General features: G+C 43.8%; 1 protein-coding gene across 1 annotated transcript; it reads right to left on the reverse strand.

The window, feature by feature from the left end:
• Positions 1-1,634: 1,634 nt before the first annotated feature.
• On the reverse strand, positions 1,635-15,211 carry tspan34b (tetraspanin 34b). Its single transcript, XM_051920405.1, is given in 9 exon segments — positions 1,635-2,065; positions 5,181-5,273; positions 7,464-7,592; positions 7,696-7,803; positions 11,161-11,235; positions 11,567-11,695; positions 11,698-11,748; positions 11,750-11,776; positions 15,062-15,211. Coding segments are annotated over 9 exon segments (807 nt in total). The 5' UTR covers positions 15,203-15,211; the 3' UTR covers positions 1,635-2,011.
• Between the last annotated feature and the right edge of the window lie 327 nt (positions 15,212-15,538).

The following is a 15,538-nucleotide window of genomic DNA, read 5'->3' on the forward strand; positions in this document are numbered from 1 at the left end:
TGGCATGCACATTTTCAGAGTCACATCTCTTGGAGGGTGGCAGTGAGGGTGGTGTTTAAAATTTAAATTTTAATTCACATCTAAATGGAGCAGAGGCGGCTTGGAAAAGTCTAAGGCTGTGATGATATGAATTAGACATGATATTTTAATAATTTCGTAAAGTCAAATCTAGGAGGACGGTGGTGAGCATAAGTTCATGGGGACTTGCAGGGTTGTTTCAGCAAAAGCAGGGGTGGATGTGCCAATCAAAGTCTGTATGGAACGTTCAGAGGTTGTAGACGATGAGTGAACTTTCTAAGGTTTTGGTTTAATGGGGTCTGAGATGCTGAAAGGTTGGCACGTCTTGTTTTAGGTGGTAACATGCTTCACGACAGGGTTGGGATGAGCATGCCATTGTAGGGTTTCATATTGTTGGTCGAAAGGTGACCATACAGTACATTGAATAATGCGTCTTGCCAAATGTGGGATAAAAACCCCACACAAAACATTTTAAAGTTGATCCAAATTTTCATGGAACATCAATGTGCATTAAGAGGTGCACAGAACATACGAAGGGTGAATCTCATGGCAGCACTGAGTTCCATAGAACATTCTCTATGAGTTCGTGGTGATCTCATTGAAGACTCTTGGTGGCAGGTTCATCATACTTTTCCTGAATCATTCCATTGTTGGATCTCGGCAGGTTTAAGGTGATCATGTTCCATATAGAACTGCAAGGTTGTCCCTTAACAGGATACACTGTTCTAAGTTGCATCTCATAATGTCTGTGGCAATCAGTTTGCATAGCAGAATTTCCAAAACTGCATCTCATGATGGCTAAATAAAAGATGGCCTTGAACAGTTTAAGGTATCACCTCTGTAAATTCATGATGATCTTCAGAAGTCTAAACATGTGGTCAGGATGATCAGGTTGCATAGAACATTTCAAGACTGAATCCCATGGTTGAAGGATGCCTATAGTTCCATCCTAAAGCGGAATGTCGGTGGGATCATGCTACATAGAATATTCCAAGGGGTGGCAGGGTGATCCCGTTTTTATTGGATTATTCCATTGAAACAGGAACTAATCCAATGAAACCATTCTGAAGGGGAATCTCAGTAGGCTCAGTGTTGATGCTTTATATAAAATTCCAAGGTTACACCCCGTGGTGGCAGGATGATCATACCTTTCATTGGTTTATTCCATTGAAACATTTGAGTGAGCAAGTTGCAAAGAAGCATTGCAAGGTTGAACGGTTTGGTGGTGGGACAGTCATACCTCATGGACCATTTCAAAGCTGGCATCTCACGGTTCTTGTTAGTCACATTGCACAGAACATTTCACAGTTGAAATGTCAAATCTTGGCGCAAACGACACAATACATTGTAAAGCCAAATCGTTAAGATGGTTAGATAGTGGGTTTCCAAGAGCATCCAATTGTTGCATCTCGGTGGGTTCATAGTGATGATCATTCCAAGTTCATTCCAAAGTCACCTTTGGAAGAGGATCAGGTTGATCAAGTTGCATAAAACATTTCAAATTGGGTGGCCATATTTGGATCTCGGTGGGGTTAGGGTGGCGATACCGCAGACAACATTCAAAGGTTGTGTCTCATGGGGGATACAGAAGGTAGTGTTCCATGGAACCACTTTGTTGGGTGTGGGGTGACCTTGTGGAGGATAAAGCCAGGCCCTGATTCATCATGTGAAGTCAGAACTACCTGGCAATGTTTGCATGAATTCTTTTCAATTTGTTAGGCAGTCTCCAATGTACTTTTTATTCACAATCCATAAAACGGAACGTTTTCTTTAACTTCATCAGATATAAAAATATAGATTTCATTTAATAGTTCTTCGATGAGCTTTCCCTAATTGTTCTAATAAGAAACTAACGGTTGGTAAAACTGAGGAACATTATGGGATGCCTACAAAGGCATAGGGCTGATAGATGTTAGCCTTTGTAGTTTTTCTAACAGACTTCTAAAAGCACGCATGATTGTTTTTTTTGTTTTCCTCAGGGGTATTGTGCCACTCATCTGGGAGTAATTTTACAGAACAGCACCATTGACACCACCAGAGCAGCCAGCTGCAATGACAAGACACAAACAGGGGAGAGTTAGTAAGACACCAATGAGTGTATGTGGTACCCCCAAAAAACAAAAACATTAAACCATCAAGCACTGGCAGAAGAGCACATGCGGCATCTTAGATCTCCACCTTCCCACAGGCATATATGGCTAGGCGACGCTAACGGGGACTGACACCTGTCTGACTCATTCACATATGTTTGTTTAGCAAATGTGGCTGTGCAAAGTGACTTAGGTTCTTGGATTCAGGCACAGGGGGACCCACACAGGCACTAAACTGCAGGTTCAAGTCTCCTCCTCGTACGTCTCCAGCTTGTGGTCAGAAGAACCCAAAGGAGCTGCTAGCTGGACGTCGTAAACTGCAGTGCTTGACCTTAGTCAGGACTGAATGCTGCCAGGCCCCTCAATGCTGATATCCCCTCGCCAATAGAAGGGGCCTCCCCTTTCATAGAGGTCTCTCTCTCTCTCACACTCGCTCACCCTCTCCCATGCGGAATCCTGCCAGTTAGCATTTTGCACTCATTTGTCTCGTACAAGAAGCAGATGAAACGCAGGTGCATCAGCCCACTCTTGTTTGCTGTCTTCAGTATCACAGTATCGCCTTGGTTGCCACCTCCACACAAGGACAGCAGCAGCGTGCAATCTGTTCGCAGCACTTTGGTGAATATGCATTGGGAGGAGCAGGGCAGACCAAGATGGAAATACGTTTCTGATCTCATAATGAGGAACAGGTCCAGCTGTCATATCAAATCTGTCAGGCTGACACACTGCAGAGAAGTCCATCTCGAACAAGGGGGGCTCGGCCATCGGTGGCCTTGATCACATCTCTGGGTGCAGAGAATCAGTCTGCCTACCTTTTGTGGGAATCTGTTCCTGTAGTGGAGCACCTTTCATGTGTATCGACCTGTCTAAGCTTCTCAAATACAGATATAGTGCCTTTCTTCTACTGCCAAATACAAAGAAAGTGCCCTTCATATTGAATGGAGTATTTTATTATTTTATTTAAGTTGGTTAGGGATTATAAATGAAATATATATGTTGCCTTTCATACAGAGATCAGTATTTATTGTAAGGTATCATTCATATGGTGTCCTTATTAAAATGTATGCAGCTTTCAATTATAAGGTATTTTGCATATTTGTCTTTCTTATATAGTGCCTTTTATATTTGATTATTTTATATAGTCACTTTCATTCTACCAAAAAGTGCTTTTGAGAGCCACCTCCCTGGTCTCTGGTTTACTCTCCTTTAATTATATCTATGCACAATATAGCACCATCCATATTAATTCATTGTATATGTCATCTTTTAATATTAGTATGCTACCTATCATATTTAAGTACCATGTATTATGCAGGGTGGCACAGTGGTAGCGCTGCTGCCTCGCAGTTAGGAGACCCGTCTGGGTTCGCTTCCCTGGTCCTCCCCATGTGGAGTTTGCATGTTCTCCCCATGTTTGTGTGGGTTTCCTCCCACAGTCCAAAGACATGCGGGTTAGGTGCATTAGCAACCCTAAATTGGCCCTAGTGTGTGTTTGTGTGTGTCCTACGGTGGGTTGGCACCCTGCCTGGGATTGGTTCCTGCCTTGTGCCCTGTGTTGGCTGGGATTGGCTCCAGCAGACCCCCGTGACCCTGTGTTTGGATTCAGCGGGTTGGACGATGGATGGATGGATGTATTATGCAGCATTTGTCATATTTATCTGTTGTATCTGGTGCCTTTCAAATCTGTTAAATAGCACCTTTCATAATTATCCATTATATGTAATGCCTTTCATCTATAATATAGTGCCATCTCTCTTCTATAGTGCCTCTCATATCTGTCTGTTGTGTATAATGCCTTTCATACCTATCAATGTGTATACGTATTACACCTATTATCCATATTTTATAGTGCCTTTCATAACACTGCTGTACAAAACCATTCATATCTATCTATCCATCATCCATCCATCTACTTATAATACGGTGTCATTCGTAGCTGCTTATCTTTCTATCATATCATGCCTTTAAAATATATCTCTCTATTATATTATAATAAAAATTCCTGGGATGAGACAAGACTTTTTCAGAGAGATACTTTCACATCCCACGAGACGAGACTTTGTGTCAAGACACTTAACCAGGCCTGGGACCGGAAATAAAAGACAAAGAGTAGAAGACAAAGTAGAACTTCATAAAGAGGTTTAAAAATGTTGGCGTGATACACAAGCAGAGCAGGTTAGAGATAATGGAAGTACTAAAATTCGAAAGTCAAAAAAATGATAGTAAAGATCACATCAGTGCAAACAGACGGGAATTATTACTCGGTGAAATAACGGAATAGCGAAAAGAGATCGAATATATTGTTCAGATTTAAACGTTAAGTCGGAGACTTGTAGATCGTCTAATTCGTGTTGCCATCGGGGAAAAGTCGTGTTTCTTCCCAATGAAGAGGCGTATCCACGAGAATTAAAAGATTTGCTGTTTGGTGAAAGTGAAATCCACATACGCGAGCGGCAGAGACGTGAAGAGACTGGCGTGTAGCGCAGGCCAAGGGGGTTGGCGAGCAAAGCCCCCTAGTTGTGTTAATTATTAATATTACAAATAACTGTGATAACTATTATAGTGATATCATATAGTGCCTTTCATTCCTATCTATTGTATATGATGCCTTTCATATCGGTCTTTCTGGGTTATTGTGTCTTTTATTGTTATCCATGTGTTATATAGCGCCTTTCATATATGCTGTATCTGACTTATATAGTGACTTTCATTTTCATCTCTCATTTTATACACCTGATGTCTGTGTTTTAAGGTACTTTTAATACAATGTTCCTTATTTATTGTGCCGTGAATAGCTCTCCCCTCCTGCTGTTATATTGCATCCATCCATCTATAACATGGTGTCTTTTGTACCTGCCTGTCTTCCTATCATCTCTTTAATATTTATCTATCTTATAGTGCTTTCCACATCTATCAAAGTGCACCTTTTAGATCTTTCTTATATACTGACACCTTTCATAAGATGGCTCCAGGTATTTAGCCACTCAATTCTGTGCAAATGTCAATTCATTTGTCATTTAGACTCTGGCCAACCTCACCCCAGCCCACACTGTTGTTCATGCTCATTCTTACCTCCAGTGCAGCGATGCCCATGGCCACTCCGCCCAGCACTATCGAATGGTCTTTTAAGAACCTCAGGAGGGACAGGTAGCAGCCGTTAATTTTCTGTAACAACATACCAACACATAACATTGGCCTTTAACAACCGCTGCGTAATGCTGACGTTACTGATGAGGACAGGGTGGCCTGGGCAGTCCAGCTGAGCGGGCTGTGACTATGAGCCTCACCAAGATATGGGAGTGAAAAGGAAGTGAAGACAGGATATGTGCAGGTTAAGTGAAGTGCAGTAAAGACTCACCTACTAGAACAACCAGGCCACCTCAAGTCCTTTGTTTGCGTCACTGAGGAGTTTGTAGGAGGGTTAAGTGTGCTAAGGGAGGGGCTCGATGGAACCATATCAGGGAAGAGGCCCCCATAAGAGCAGTTGGAGACCTTTTCTAAAAGCCAGTATAGGTGGACAGAGCCCGCTAGGTGGCATTAAGTCCTGTTCATGTTACAGAGTGTCTCAGACGACCTGGTCGGTCAGGACCACTTAGAGGGAGACTAACAATAGGATGAGGCCAGAGACCACTGATGTAGTCGTGAGGGTAATCAGCAAAGAAAAATGACTGAAAGCCAGAGTTTTCCCACATAGCTAATCATTTTTATAATCTACAAATATTTTCCAGACATTAACAGTAACACAAGTCCCCAGGTTTGACGAGTGTGTTCTTGTTTGGTGGCCATTCTTTATATGTGCTGTTGTGAACGGAATCGGCTCATTAAAGGGACTGAGGACATAGGGACGCTTTGGAGAAGCAGGTTGTTTATGTCCTTGCAGGTCACCATAGCTCAGAACTTTAAAGAGCGTGGGCATCTGGCCACTACTTGGTAGGTGAGGGGTTAGTCAAGGTGCCCCAGTTGCTCGTTCACCTTTTTCATGACCTCAGCTCATGGGAGAAGGAACTAAATCACCTAAGTTGCCCCTCTCTGCACCCATTTCAAGGCAGCATTTGCACAAAGGTTTCACACTACACTACTACATTCTCATTTAAAAACTCAGACATTTGTCTCCATTTTCAACGTTCATCCACACTACACCAGCATTTTCAACCCAAAAAAACAAATACTTCGAAAAATGGTCTCCAGAGATGAATACTTTTAAAAACACCAGCACCAAGCTTCACTGTGGATGGACGAAAACGTATCTTCTCTGATTGGTTTGTGCTTATCGCGTGGCTCAACCCTGACTGGATTCTGCTCATTACGACATTTCATTTCCTGATCTGACACTCTTCATTGAAGACATAGCAGGCACAGAGGAGCGGATTTCATGGCCCCAGCTGTGTTGATTACCAGTGTGCACCTCAATCACAGTCACCAGTCATATTCAGTATGTGCTCAAGCTGTACAAACTCGCTTTGTCTGATCAACAGGCCCTGATGTGGGTGCTCAGACTATACTATACATGTACAATCGACTCTTGCAGCAGTTGCTGAATAATGAATTTTAGGAAATTTGATTGCAATATCCGTTGTGAAGGCTCTAACACTACAAGACAAACAACTGAAATTTCAGACATGCCAGAAATTTTTCCAATTGTAATACAGCCCAGCTGTAACATGCAATCGGACAATGCAACCCCTCTCATATCACACAGGAGACGATAAAACTGATAAAAGGTAGCAACTGCACATCTGGCTTAAAATTGTGCCAACTGGTTAAAGGAGTCAGAGCCGCACACATGTCACATGCATCTTTGAATGTTCTAGTATGGACAAAAACACTTTCATAAATGATGTGAAAATGCTGGTGTGGACGGAGATCATTTTTGTTACGTAGTAGTGCGGACACAGCCTAATGCACAGGGAAATGTGGCCTTTTCAGGGACTCATGGTCTCTCTGGGTCACCTAGTGGTCCTTGTGGACTTGCAAGTATACAGGAAGCCCAAGATGAAAATTAAAATGGTGCTCCCTCATATCAGAAAGGTGAGCCTTTGGGGAAGGCCGTGGTTTGGGGATTAAGACTTGACAGCAGAGGAGGAGGGAGTCCAGAATAAAACAGAAAGGGGGACAAATAACAGGTCGGGAAAAGGGCAAGGCATTCCCGGCATAGCCAGGCCCTTTGTCTGTGTACTTCTCTGGCACTTTCTGTTCCTCCTTTACCTTAAGGAGAAAATAAAAATTAAACCAAATAGCTGGAGAGGAATGAATGAACTGCTATCAGGGACCTTGCACCTCCTAGCAACTACCGGTATATGGTGATCACAAAGACAAAACTCCATCTCAAGGCATCTCTGCGAGCGATTGTCTTACCGATAACATGGCATCGGCCTGAATGCAGCTGGTTGAGTTAGTGCAGCAAACAGGGGGATAGTTGCTGGTACTGATGTGGAAAGGGCTGCCAGTGAAGTCATTGTAATTCGTGAATCCACAGCATTTCAGCTAAGGAGAAACATAAAAGCAGAATTAAAACAAATATCAAAAATGAACAACACCATCTGATCATAATTACTCTCCTGATACAATTATGTCTGTCTTTGCCCACCTCTGTCATTAAGGAGTCCCAGACTTTCGTGATATCAGTATTTTTGCCATAGTCAGTTTTAATGCTCTTTTTGGCTTCCACCCCAATTCCCTCCACAATAATCTCAGCCTGAAAATGAAAAAAAGGGATATAGATAAATTGAAACTGAATGGCATTAGGCGATGCTTTCTAATATTTAAACACAAAGAATCAGTCAGACAGACTGCATTTAGTTATCAGCACTGATAAGATGAAAATCATAAACTCAAAGCCATAGAATCCCGTTCAAAGTTCGGAGCCAGGCACGAATAAACTAATGTAACAGAGAATAATATGTAGCATATAGTTTGTTGGGCGGCACGGTGGCGCAGTGGGTAGCGCTGCTGCCTCACAGTTGAGTGACCTGGGGACCTGGGTTTGCTTCCCAGGTCCTCCTTGCGTGGAGTTTGCATGTTCTCCCCGTGTCTGTGTGGGTTTAATCCCACAGTCCAAAGACATGCAGGTTAGGTGGATTGGCGATTCTAAATTGGCCCGAGTGTGTGCTTGGTGTGTGGGTGTGTTTGTGTGTGTCCTGCGGTGGGTTGGCACCCTGCCCGGGATTGGTTCCTGCCTTGTGCCCTGTGTTGGCTGGGATTGGCTCCAGCAGACCCCTGTGACTCTGTGTTCGGATTCAGCGGGTTGGAAAATGGATGGATGGATATAGTTTGTTAATATTTTTATTGTTAATATTTAGCAATATACAGGTTTATTAAGTCAGTCCATTTATCAGATAGGACCTTTGCATGTAAATAGTACAGAAAAGTGTATTCTTAAAATTGGTAATCTACACGTACTGCAAAAGTATTATAAGCACATTTCACTAAAGAGTTAGGATTTAAAAGGCTCATGCCTACGTATATTTCTTAATCTGTATAAGCTAGAAACCACTAACACTTCATAATCTTAAGGTTAGACATACAGGAGAACTGGAAAGGATGGGCCCCCACTTTTAGAGAGGAAGTTTACAATTAGAAATATTGGTTGTGACGGCTGAGCCAGTAGGCAGTAAGGATAAGCCTGGTCAGACAGACATGATGGACAGAGCGGGTTTAACACGCCCTTAGCTGAGAAATAAGGGTGGAATCACTTAGAGGCAGGACTAGAACAGGGGGGTGTTAGCAGGCAGATGAGGATGATCTGCCTAACCCTAACCCTAACCCTAATGACTTGTGTGATAAGAACTGGAATAAATAAAAGAGCTGCCCATGGCTGCTCGCTTATTCTATCAGAAGTGAGTCTGTATGTGCGTCGTACAATAAATCTTTGATTCTGCTGCCTGTCCTGAGACTCCGAGTGCCTTCTTTGGGGCTGAGGGTCCCCATGCCTGCCTGCAGAATTCTACAGTAGCCACTTAGCTGAGATTCCATAGCAGGAATTTACAAGCCAGGCCAGCTAGCCTGAGGAAATACAGATGGCGGAGTTGAAAGGACAATCATGCAGGGGAAGGAATGAGGCTGAGTTATGCTGAAAGGAGTGAATGACTGGAATGAAGTAGGGAGTCGACTTAACCAATTGGTCTGAGAGGTACATCAGGAAAGCTGGACTAAGATAAGGTAACGGAGAAGCTCTTCCATGGAAGAGATATGTCTGCCAGGATCTATCCAGACAATGAGCTAAGAAGTGAATCGAGTGTACCTTCAAGTTTATGTCCCGCCTTATACTACACATCTAGCACCATCAGGTTGCATGGTCCACATTTCTGCTTGCTTTTCGACCAACTTGTGTGGTCTTGGGCTTGGGAGATCAGCAAATGGAAAACACTTGGGACGTTGGCAGCCGCAGGTCTTTTCACACCACTTCTTCATTAACACTCCCTTCCCACTTTCTCCATTAATCCGATTCGACTCATGTATTAAGTTTGTCCCAAGAGCTACTTGATATTTGATAGATGGCCGTGTGTTTTGTTTACCACTTCTGATCCACCTTGTATTCATCTCTTAGCCTTTTTGTTTCTTTTATAACCGACATACTGCTTTTATTATTTCTTCTAATGTTTCTTTCATTTCATGATTTGCTGTATCTGCTTGCTGGTTTATTTTATTTTATTACAACAAGGGGCACACTCTACCATAACCTAAAGACGAAGCCTCCATTTAAAAATCAGTTCACGTGAGATGAGCTGGGAGCTCGTCAGGGTACAAGAATCATAAGCAGGGTTTCTCTAGAGGCGCTCTGGGCTGCAAGGATGCCAAGAAAGGCTTAACGATCTTGGAGAGGATTGTGCCTTGTGGGTAACTCCTACTGGCCATGGCACACTGAGAAGTGACCGATTAGGGCCCTGGACCAACTGGACACGTTACATCTTACAGTTTAAAATCCTAGACACACCATGGACTGGTTTGTTAGACATTGAGGAGTTTGGTCTACGCAGCTCTGCCATCTCAACATTCTCACGAAAGAAAGATGGAGGAGCAAAAGGGTGGATGTAAAGAGAGATGGGTGAAGTTATGGATTGGCAGATAGATGAATGGGTGAATGTATGAATGGATTGACAGTAGATGAACAGATATATTGATAGATCACTTATGGATGGAGAGAATGGTGATGGATGGGTGGACAGGTAGGCTGCTTGGATAGGTGGATAGATAGATGAAAGAATGGATAGATAAATGGACAATTAGATTAATTGATGGATGCAAACAAACTAAGATGCAGATGGGTGAGCAGACTGATGATTATGGGATGGATTAACAATGGAAGTCAGTCAGTCAGTCATTGTCCAACCCGCTATATCATAACATAGGTTCACGGGGGCCTGTTGGTCTGCTGCCAACACAGGGCGCAAGGCAGGAACAAACCCCCGGGCAGGGTGTCAGCCCACTGCAGGGCACACACACACACACACACACCAAGCACACACTAGGATGGCCAATGCACCTAACCTGCATGTCTTTGGACTGTGGGAGGAAACCCAAGCAGACACGGAGAGAACGTGCAAACTCCACGCAGGGAGAACCCAGGAAGCAAACCCTGGTCTCCTTACTGTGAGGCAGCAGCACCACCATGCCACACTGGCATCTATTCTGCTCAAGATTAATTGTCTGTATTGAGATACAATTAAGAAAGCAAACTCCACAGAAAAAGTTGATAAAACAAAGTAAGCATCTGAAGATACAGAAACAATACAAATATGTTTGAATTTCCAATAACTGCAAATCTAATACTATGGCACTTTTCATACACACCGTGCCACCTAACAATGGAAGTGTGGCTTGCAGATAGACTGGGTGAGTGTGCAGGCAGATGGAGGTCTATAACTGGACTCCAGCAAGCACTGTGAAAACATGTCAAAACGATGGACTCATTGCTGGGGGCTTCGCAGAGTCATGTCAGCGCTCACTCGACTGCTCGAGTCATTGTCCACCTTACAGGGAGGCCCTTCAGACAAGCAAAGTGACAATGGCTTGTGGTGCAGAGACAATCCAAACATGCTATCAGTTGTCTTACCAAAGATGAGAAGGCCAGGACCACCACACCTCCAGTGACCTCCACTATAAAGATCAAAAGGACAATGACGAAGAACTGAGGAGAAAAAGCAAAAGCAAGGTGTCAGTCAGGCACTTTTTATAAAATGTTGTGCAAGTGGCATTAGCACTTTAACTCCAGGAGTCCAATCTCCTACATAACGAAACAAGAAAAAGAAGGCATTTATATGGCACATTAGCTGTTTATGGTGCCTTTCAGGGTGATCGTGAGACTACGCCTCAGACTTGTCTCTTTTGTCTGATATTTTCATGCAAATGTTCCCCCAGGACTGGCCGTGAGCCAGAAGCACAGTCTTGCTTTCTCAAGGCCCCTGAGGGTTTCCATCAGACACAATTCCTTTCATTTCTTGGGTCTGACCACCACTCACCAGCATGAGCAGAGCCTTGTTTTCCTTCAGAGCTCCCCAGCATCCCAGAAAGCCCACAATCATCAGGGAAAAGGCCAGAGCAATGCAGAGGTAGCCAACATTGATATCTGGCTCAGGCCCCCCACTTTTATGATAGTTAGGATTTTGAGGAATGAGCTGCTGTCCACTTTCACCCACACTCCCAATGGCCAGAATGACGATGCCAGCCACCTGTAAAAGGGAAGAGAAAAGAGCTGGTCTCGTGAATCTGTACACGGAAGGTTGCTCTGTCACCCCCTTGTGCTCAGGAGGGCTTCACTTATTCTTTTGACTTTTAGATCTACCAACGTCCATGACATGATATTGACAGATGGTGGCCTAGAAGGCCTGCTGCAACTGGTGGTCTATTGAAAAGGGCAGGTGTCCTTGAAGCCAACAGTTCCAAACGCTTTAGGAGAAGGTGAACGGGTTTACGGATGTCCTGTAGCACATACAGTGGAATGAGAAAGAATTAAGACGCCTTCACTTTCTGCACACTTTACCGTTTTGTAAATTGGAGTTTAAGTGGATACATTTGCCATTTTTGCCTGTCAATCTACACAATAATGACAAAGAAAAAAATATTTTCAGAAAGGTTTGCTAATTTATTACAAATCAAAAACTGAAATCTCTTCTTCATCAAAGTGTTCAGATTGCAGTTGCACTCCACATTGTGCTCAGGTACTTCTTGTTTACTTCTGTTCTCCTTGAGATGTCTCGAGAACTTGAGTGGAGTCCACCTGTGGCCAACTGAATTGATTGGACATCGTTTAGAAAAGCGCACTGCATGTCAGGACAAAAATCAAAAGTCCAAGGATCTCTCCAAAGAACACCTCAATCAAAATGTGGACCAGAGCAAGGGGATCAAACCACTTCTAAAGTTTTGAATGTGCCCAGGAGCGCAGTGGTCTCAAGAAGTGTGAAATGGAAGAAGTTTGAAACCACCAGGACTCATCCTAGAGTTGGTCATCTGGCCAAACTGAGTATAATTGGCCAAGAAAGTCTTGGTCAGGGAGGTGAGCAACAACACAATGGTTATTCTAACAGAGCTTCAGAAGTTCTCTGCTGAGAGGGAAACCAATCAGGAGGACAACCATCTCGGCAGTACCCCATTAATCAGGTGTTTATTGTAAAGTGGAAAAGATTCTGTAGTCTGATTTGACAAAACTTGAACTCTTTGGGCAGAATTCCTAACACTATGTGTAAAGACCAGGCACTGCTCATCGCTGGCCTACTACCATCCCTACAGTGGAGTATGGTGGTAGCAGCATCAGGCCATGGGGCAGTAGGGACAGGCAGACTGGTCAGAATTGTTGGAAGGATGAATGCAGCCCAGTACAGAGAGGTCCTTGAAGAAAACCTGCTCCACAGTGTACACTACTTCAAATGGGGCAGTGGTTCAATGACCTGACACACACAGGCAAGACAACGCTGGAGAGGCTTCAAATAAGTCTCTTAGTGTTCTCTACTGGCCCAGACGTAAACCCAGTTTAACACGTGAGAAGAGAACTGAAGATCACAGTTTGCAGACACTTGCCATCTTGAGGGGATCTACCAGGAAGGATGGGATCAGCTACCTGAATTTAGGGTTTGCAAAGCTTGTAGAGACTTACTCAGCAATTTGCTGTCAAAGGGGTTTCTACAAAGTACTAAATATTTATTTCCATGAATAAGAGATTTCAGTTTTTGATTTTTAATAAATTTGTAAACCTTTCTGTAAACACGTTTTCACTTTGTCATTGTGGGTTATTATGTGTAGATTGATGGTCAAAATTGCCAATTTATCCATTTAAAATTAAACCTGCAACACAATGAAGTGTTTGAATACTTTCTCAATCCAGTATCTGTACATACAGTATATTGTCTAACCTGATTAATCCATTTCAGGGCTGCAGGACACCACATTCTGTTACAGTGGCATTGGGTGCAAACGGTAAAGTCGACCGAGTCTGGATGGAGCTGCGGTCCATCACAGGGTCCACACATGCGCTCACTCATGCAGTGGGCAGAGTTAGCCAGGCAGGCAGGAGGACACAGACAGCATTTATGCGTCGGGTTCAAACTGCCCTTTGATATACTTAACAGAAATATTCAGGACATTCCATGTGGCTCTCAGCAATACTGTACTTCTTGAATAGGGACTGCGACTGGTCAATCATCATTGGACACAAAAAAAATATCTATCTATACTGTACAAACTCGCCATTTATGTTCCCAGTCAGTCAGTCAGTCATTATCCAACCTGCTATATCCTAACACAGGGTCACGGGGATCTGCTGGAGCCAATGCCAGCCAGCACAGGGCACAAGGCAGGAACAAATCCCGGGCAGGGTGCCAACCCACCACAGTTTATGTTTCCATGTCTGTTCCAATTGGATTTGCCACAAGATAGGGGGCATGTCTGGATGAGGCACCAGCTCATCACAGGGCATGATATGGCACACATCCACACCAAGAGTTGCCATTCACCCACACACAGTGGTTTCGAACTTACAAACAACTGGTCTACTATGATGTCTTTGAGATACCTGGAGAGAAGGCACAAAGACACAAGGAGAACATGGAAATCTGCCATCAGGGCCTTCTGGGTGCACACCTAGAGGCTCATGATGGCAAGGAGTGGTTTCACCTTGTTCCCCCAAACCCTACTTAATAAAATGACCCAGTGTCCGCACACAACAATCACCAAGGGGGAAAGCCCACCTAACACTCCACTGCTGGATGATTTCATGCTGTGGATGCTCAATTGTTTCAAGAGTGAGAACAACTGCACTTCGTGAAATGATTAGGTGTCTGCATGGAAAATAAGTGAGATCTACTCTCTGCTTGGGAACTCTATTCATGAAATCATCCACCAGGGGCATGTGGGGGGTGGGGGGGGGTGTTCTTAATCTGGCCATGAAGATAGATATGGCGATAGCAGCATACATCAGACAGTCCAAAAAATAATGTGACCTCCTGTCAATGGCAGAAATTACATCAAAGTGCACACTACACCATAATTAGACAAAGAAAATGTGAGGATCGGCACGCTGGTCTTAACTGGGGGTCCAAAGGCCACTAATTACTGTGCTACCACACCTAATATGGATGATATACACGTCCTTATTTTGTTTGTCTGTTAATGAGATTTTTTCAGGTAAGGGAGACGGACGTTTTGAGGACAGGTTGTGCTGATGAGAGTGGCGACGTGTTACATGTTGGTTACAAAGGAGATTTTCATTGGACTCTGTACATGTGACAAAAGGGACCCCAGAAATTTGATCTGGAAATGTGAGCAAGAGGCTTTAACCACTGAGCCACTAAATGTCTTCATACAAAGATACTGTAGAATGAGTAGGACAGCATGGCACAGCATGGAGCGATACAGCGAGGCACCACCAGCACGCCATCGCCCTTCTGTTCTGAACTCCTTCTCACAAAGAGCACACAGTTCAGCAACACCCAAGTTACTAACAATAATAATAAAGAACTTACAAATATGATGCCATTGAAGATGAACATCATTCCCTTGAGGAACCTGAAGCAACTCATCTTCTTCCTCCCAATGTTTCCTACAAATGAAAGACAAGAATGATTAGAGTGATGCCACTTTGAGGCACTGGGCTTCATCCTCATAGAGCAGAGTGGCACACCTAGCTGGGTGAGGTTCAAGGCCTGTGTTGTCCACATCTCACCTAGAGTACACCCATCTTGAACCATTTCACACACCTCACCATCCCAGCCACAGAGTCTCTGCTTTGTGACTAACATGTCTGTCGGTGGCCACAGACACACACACACACACACACAAAGGGACGGCAGAAGCCTTGGGTATGAATCAACAGCCCTAAATTTACAAGAACTTGAATGCCAGGGGGTGCAGTCTCTGAGAGCCCCTTGACTCTAGAGGATGTTTCAAGTGGACTGCTGCCATTCTTCCCATTGCTCACCTGGAACAGCTAAGGGGTACAG

This window comes from Erpetoichthys calabaricus, chromosome 17 (genome assembly GCF_900747795.2).
Source record: "Erpetoichthys calabaricus chromosome 17, fErpCal1.3, whole genome shotgun sequence".
Lineage (NCBI taxonomy): Eukaryota > Metazoa > Chordata > Cladistia > Polypteriformes > Polypteridae > Erpetoichthys > Erpetoichthys calabaricus.